Below are 7,221 nucleotides of genomic sequence, written 5' to 3' on the forward strand. Positions count from 1 at the left end.
CTTTGCTAAAATAATTATTAAATAAAAACAGTTCGAATCACGAATCACGTGATAATCAGATAAAAAATGACATATAATGTACTTAGAACAGTCACTATAATTCGTGGGACACTAAAACCAATACGTCATCTTTAAATTTCCGTCCACATCTCGCTGTGTCTCCAGAATGCTCGCTTGTCGAACTAATTTCTTCATAGAGTTACGTCGTATCGGCCTCAGGTCCGATACTTCATCTTCTATAATTGGAGCTTGCGTCAATTCCAGTTGGTCTAAGTTTTCATATGAATCACCCTCAGATGCAACTCTTCTGGGAACAAGTTTCACGATTATTCATAGTTGCATGCAATGTATAAACACAATGAGCGATAAGCTGTTATTTTTCTTCCGAAACAAGGCCTTTTCAATGATAACTTATTTACGTAAGTGATGAAAAAAATTATCTACTCAGGAAATTCATTGCAATTCATTTGAAGAGAAATACCTATTCCATAAATAATTGACTATTTAGTACTCTACAATTTATGAGAATAAAAATAATTGCAGAATTACCTGGGTCCTCCACAACTCCAACAATCTTTATATGTCCAATCTTTACCAAATTCTTCGCCTTCTTCTGCAGTTTGCGGTAAAGAAGTATGAAGGGTCTCTGGCAAGCGAAGTGCTGTTAAACCTCCAATAACGGCCACTCCGCCCATTAATACCAATGGTAGCACTAAGTTACTAGTTCCCTAGTTTCAAAAATATGATGGTGAAATTTTCTTGCTAATCTATATGACATGGTAAATAATGCAACTTACCAAATAGTTAATAAAAGGTATTATTATCAAACCCAATCCTCCAATATACGCTGATGTTCCAATTCCGACACCTCTTAATTCTGTTGGATAGAGTTCGCCAGCATAAGGATATATAATTAAAAATGAAGCTGATATAAAACATTTCGATATTAAATACAGAATTAGTGTTTCATTTTCCGCATCTATAAAAATATATAAAAAATTAGGAAAGAAACTACACTTCAAAGATAGAGAAAATACGTCTTATTATTATTTATTCTTACCATTGGGCAAAAGTACAGTAACTATGCAGAATATGCCACTTATGACCATTGATAAGCACAAAGGCCAGCGACGTCCCACTTTATCCATAAGTATCCAACACACGATATAACTAGGGATTTCCACAGCAGATGATAAGAAGAAACTCATGTACTGATTGCTTCCGATTGCTGGCCCATAATAACTGAGACCAACATACACCATCTCGGAAGCACACCAGTTCAAAGTTATCAAAAATGTCTTTAGTCTCATATTCGGAGTTTTACACAAAGCAAAAGCACTGGCTGATTTTGTTTCTTTAATCCCATTTTCTTTTTGCTCCATAACTTGTTTTTGTAATTTTGCCGTATACTCTTCTGGTAATTGTTTACCATTCACTCTTGCAATCGTTTTAAGTATGTTGTTAGCTTCTTCCAGTCTTTCCCTCATTAATAACCATCTTGGGGATTCCGGTAAAACAAACCAATATAGGTAATAAAAAAAGAACGGCACAGATGTTGCTAAAGCGAGTGACCTCCAATCACGCAATACGTATGTTACCCCAGATAGTAATATTAGGCCCAGCGTGTAAAATATGCAAGTCATTACTGTTACAAATGACCTGTAGTTTGGTCCAGCTAATTCTAAAGCTGAAAATGTGAATCTATTAACAAAGAAGGAAAAGGTTATATTTATATAAATGCTTTCTTTTATATATACTTACATATAATAAATGGTATTTGATATACAGCTGGGATTGTCAACCCTACTATAACTCTTGCTAAGACCCAAAACCAATATTCGTGCGCATAAGCGGTCATTAAACTACCCAGTAGCAGAGTAGATAGACATGCAAAAAATGACTTCTTTCGTCCGATTCGATCATTTAAAATCCCAAAAGAATATACACCAATAGGTCCTCCGACATTTAAAGCAACTAAACCTAAGGTTGGGTAAACGTCGTATTCACAAACTAAATCAAACTGAAAAATAAATGAAAACACAATGGTAAAAAAATCATATTTAAAAAATATATAAGCAAATAAAATAACATGTATAGACCAGGATCAATCGATCATTTTTATAATTTTTAGCTTCTCTTACATGAGACACCTGTATTTTCTTACATTTTTTAAAACTATCAAACTAATTTTATGTAAGTAGCTACCTTTTGTCGACACGTACTACTTATTCTTCTACAAATAATTATCGATTGTCGTAGCTAACAGGGAAAAGTAGCTGTGAAAGGAATTGTCGACATGACGATTGGCAAAAACGTTTAACAAACCAACTCTTTATTGTGCTATGTCCAGCTGATTTTAAAATATTCAAATAAATATTTGTCCAAAAAACGAACGGTTTGTTCAAAGAATAGGCATGACGAAAGATTTTGAAATCCTCTTCCATAATGTGTCTATACGTTTACTATACAAGAAAAACCCTATATTTCGGTAATATACTTCAATTTAACGAAGATAAAAGCCATTTTCCAAAAAATATTTATTAACTGTGCCAAAACAGCTCGCAGGTGTCATGGCGTAGGCGTGACGTCACACTTTGGTAAATACGTAATTATTTGTTGTACGCATTGCGAAGAAAACTAAAAAAATATTTATTTAATATGTGTTATAGAAACGAATTTCAAAGTTTATAAGTGGTGTGCAGTATTGCAGTGTGAATCCACATAAAAATAATGCTCAAAAATGTGTTAGTAATTATTTTAAGCGAGAAAATAATAAGAAATGATTGTATAAAGTTGGCGCGGAGAACCCCGAACCATGTATTCGTGAATTCGCAATTATATTTCTGTTCTGAGTCGATAAAGCATACGTGAAACAATAGAAAATAAATAAAAATGCGTATTCTCAACATATTCATAACAACAAAAAAAATTTGACGTGAGTTGTTTACGTAAGCGTGACGTCACGCGTGTTTTAGTCAAAATGGCCAACTGCAGTATTTCAATGTTTTATTTTATTGATAATGCCATTAATCTTAATGTTTTTAAGATTTCTAAGTCACTATATGTAATTTATCTATTATACATTTTCCCTTAAAAACACTAATACGATCATTTATGGATACTGTCGTCATGCCTATTCACGTTCTTCGAATGTGTAAGTAATGTATCATTGTATTGATTACGACCTCAAAAAATTAGGTACTTATTATTATTAGTTTATTTTGTAGTATTACAGCAAACCATTATTTAATTATAGTTTTAATTGTTGTTTTTATACTTGGAAATAATTTATAGGGACAATTTAATTAGAATGCAAAATTGGTAGATAACACTAGAAAATCTAATATTTTAAACACATACATATACAGGATGTCCCACTATTGGTATACTAAGCGCGAAAGAACTTGTAGTTTTGCATACACTGATCACGAAAAAAAAAAACAACAAAATTACGTCAAAATTTGTTTGCTAAATTTTTCCTGAAAATTCATGTTTTCTTCTCTAGCTTCGCGCAGCCGACATAATATACCGTTTCGCTAATATGAGCATTTTGTTTATGAAAACATAATCTTAAAGGGTAGCTCACGTGCTGGTGGCAAAGTTGGGCGGGTTGCTTGTTATGGGTGTACAGTGTACACTGTACACATAGAGTTCTAAGAATTCATCTATGTATTTGAAAAAGAAATGCGTCTGGAATTTTATAAGTATTTTTTACGAACTCAGCGTATGCAAAACTATAACCTCCTTTGAGCTTAGTATACCAACAGTGGGACACCCTGTATAATATATTATTATGACTTGAGAAGAAAACTCTTAAACTTACGTCAATGACCACAGAGGAAATTATTTCTGAAGTATCATATTCATAACCATCGAAACATGGCTCCACAGGCCAACTCTCATTTATTTGAATTGGTCCATTCGTTTCCAAAATATCGGTCCAATTGACGGCGTAACGAACGCAATTTTCAAAAGTATTGTTGCCGTCAACCTGAAACATTTATCGGCTCATTAATTTTAATTCATAATGTTTAATAGGCTTTCCTTCGGATTCGCTCGCGTAGTTCGATTCAGGATTCCATCGCAGATTCGTTGTTAAATATTGTTATGCTAATAAGTTGTGAAACTCTGTCTTTAAACAAAGCTTCAAACTTAGTAGCTTATTAAAAAAATATTAATATTAACAAATTATTTTTCAACAAAATTCAACATTTGCAGTAAATAGGTAAAACCTACATATCTTAAACTACATATACATAGGATGAAAAAAAAAAATTATAGCATTTCATACAAAATTTCATCAACTATTTTACCCCTTTAAATATTGTTTCAATAAAACTTGTTGAAAAATTAAATATAAGCAGTATACACACTATCCTTCATTAAACAAAACTAATGATAGAAATCATTATTGGCTTAGACTGGGCGTAGATAGGTTGTATCATTATAACCGTTTATAATTATTAATTTAACGATTAAGTATTTATTTGAATTGTTTACCTTTTTTGGGATAGACATCAATTTTCTTTCCTCTTGTGAGAAATTTTTTAATTCTGGTACGAGACACCAATGATCTGGAGTGTCTGTCATAAAAAGCTGATTGAATGCACAGAAACCACAGGGAAGGCACGCTGGTAAGCATACGAACCACAGTAAACACTTTTGGTAAATCCCAAATTCTCCTATTTTTGGCAGCAAATCGTCTAAGTCAATTCCATCATCATGCATTTCTTTTGCCTTAAAATAATTTATTTTTAATTCAAAACACCCCATTTATTGCTCTTTTAAACAATAAAACACAGGATTTGGAAATATTTACAAAATATGTTGCACAATGATTCAATAACGTTTAAACTCATTTATTATTTAAGTAAACCACGTAAAATTTTCAAACATATTAAAAATAAACAATACCGGGATATTTTGTGCATTGTAGCTTTCCGAATCTAATATTCGCTCCGTCATTATGTACGCTTTATTTACGCGCGTTAACTATTATTTGAATCGGATAAGGGCAACTGACGTATATTCATGACTTCTAGCTTAGCTACCTTGGTATTGGCCGAAGCCATACAGTATTAATCTAATTGATTAAAGAAAGATGGATACATGGCACACAGAGCTTAACAAAATGTTTCCGTATTATAAATGACATTGCTCCAATTAAAATACGTGTTAGTGTGTTATCAGAGCTAAACTATTGTTATTTAAATTCTCCGTAGAAATAAACGATATTTTATCTTTTTTTTTCTGGGAATGCATTATAGTTTTCTTGTATTGTTTCTTAGTACCTACCTAATTATAATGTTTTTGAAATGATTCCAGTTTTAGTGGATTAGGAGCATAATCTATATATGTATATAAAACTCAAAGGTGACTGATATAGTGATCTATCAATGCGCAGCCCAAACCACTGGACGTATCAGGCTGAAATTTGGCATGCAGGTAGATGTTAGGACGTAGGCATCCGCTAAGAAAGGATTTCTCGAAATTCTTGCGGAAACGGGGAAAAACGGGGATGCACGTACAAAGTCGTGGGCGGAAGCTAGTATATTATAAGTTTAAAACCTTTAATCGGTTGGGCCAAACCATCAACCAGTCATCGTTGCTATTTATTATGTGTTGAAAATTTTACGGTTATTATTTTGATTACTTTTACGACTCCCGCCAATTAAATCTATTATCTACTATCTATTACCAATGTCATTCTTGTGATTTCTGTAACATTTTTGTTAGTGTACACAACCTTCAACTTGGTAGTCTTTAAATAGTCCGCAAAAATAATCATCTTTTTGCGGATTACGTATTTAAAGAGAGGAGAACATATTTTTACGGTCGAGTAGGCTTGATTAATAATAACTATTTTGTTACATTGACTGAAGTCCTTGGTTAAATAAAAAATGTTTATTTTTTCTAGGTGTTGAAATAATATTCCTGAATTTCCATAAACCCAATTTTTTATATAATTCTGAACGTTAATATTTCTAAATTGGCAATTCATGTGTTTACGTTATTAATCATTGTTTACAAAAATAGCGTTTGTTGCTACTCTTAATTTCATTATGATTCGTACTTAAATGGGAGCAATAAGGGGCTAGATAAGAAAAACATTGCATTTACTTTTGTTAAAATACTTTATTTGTGAAACGTAGATAAAATCGATACAAGTAATTAAAACTCTTACGGGTAACTTATATTTTTTACATAATGAAACTGCGAAAATTGTCTTGCATTAAATTAGTAATTTAACGTTTGCACGTGTCTCCCCACAACTTTCGTTGTACCAGTATCAGTACTTACATCAACAGTCTCATTCACACACTTCATGTTAATTTTATTTATTAATTAGGGTGACAAATCAACATCGAGCTATGCTGCGCTGTACTGCGTTGTGCTGTGCTGTGTTTCTTAAGCTACGTTTTTTTAACAATTAAACGATGCTGCGCTGTACTGCGCTGTGATGTGCTGTGTTTCTTAAGCTACGTTTTTTAACCTTCCTATACTCGCGCGTTGGTCTGTGAGACCGACGAAACACATTTTCGTAATTATTTTTATGCAGGTAAATCCTGTGAAGTCGAGTTCCTTGCTAGTTTCCGGATTTGGGGCTAACTTCATTTTAGTGCACGTCGCGTGGTCGGCAGAAGTTCACGTGTCATAGCATTTGGCGCCAATCGGTCCATGAGACCGACGCGAGTATAGGTGCAACTTTTTGTGTAAGTATTAATATTATATATTTTGTACATTTATATATTTTTACAGACTTTGAATTCTTTATGAAGTATGTATAGTAAAATATATGTATGAATGTTGCTCTAAATTATATTTTGGCCAATTTTTTAGGCCATACTTCATGTCAAAATGAACGATGATCAAATCAGATTGTTGCTGGAAGAATCAAGTTCTGGTTCTGCTATGAAGACGAAAATGACAGTGAGGTGGAAGACAACGTGGAGGTACAAGAAGAGACATACGAAACCGAGCAAGACGATGACAATGAAGAGATATCTGAGGAAAAACACAGTGATTTTTACTTGGGAAAAGATGGACAGACAAGGCTCAAAACTAAGCCAAACATAGATAAATATTATGTGCTTTGATATGTTTATTATTATTATTTAGAAGTTTATTTTGTTTTGAAAAAGAAGTTCTGTTTTTAATTTAGTTTTCCCTAGTACTTAAGAAAAACATCTCAAATTCGAGGACTGATTTGTGATAGACTAT

The 7,221-nt window shown here is 32.7% G+C and overlaps 1 protein-coding gene across 2 annotated transcripts; it reads right to left on the reverse strand.

Moving 5' to 3' along the window:
• Positions 1-47: 47 nt before the first annotated feature.
• Positions 48-4,983, reverse strand: CarT (Carcinine transporter). 2 transcript variants are annotated; one of them, XM_090107782.1, is made up of 8 exons: positions 4,915-4,983; positions 4,501-4,737; positions 3,824-3,991; positions 1,762-2,020; positions 1,061-1,687; positions 798-979; positions 550-728; positions 48-307 (listed from the first exon to the last, which is right to left on the reverse strand). In XM_090107782.1, exons 1-8 carry the CDS (start codon positions 4,963-4,965, stop codon positions 112-114), a joined length of 1,899 nt encoding a protein of 632 aa, XP_089963908.1. In that variant the 5' UTR covers positions 4,966-4,983; the 3' UTR covers positions 48-111. The 2 variants fall into 2 exon arrangements, with proteins under 2 accessions (XP_089963908.1, XP_089963899.1); XM_090107773.1 differs by having other exon boundaries at positions 3,824-3,998; positions 4,502-4,737; positions 4,915-4,965.
• Positions 4,984-7,221: the final 2,238 nt, after the last annotated feature.

The sequence above is a fragment of the Colias eurytheme genome, chromosome 2, assembly GCF_061535395.1.
Source record: "Colias eurytheme isolate Ceu_HAF_F1 chromosome 2, ilColEury1 Martin Lab GWU primary, whole genome shotgun sequence".
Taxonomy (NCBI): domain Eukaryota; kingdom Metazoa; phylum Arthropoda; class Insecta; order Lepidoptera; family Pieridae; genus Colias; species Colias eurytheme.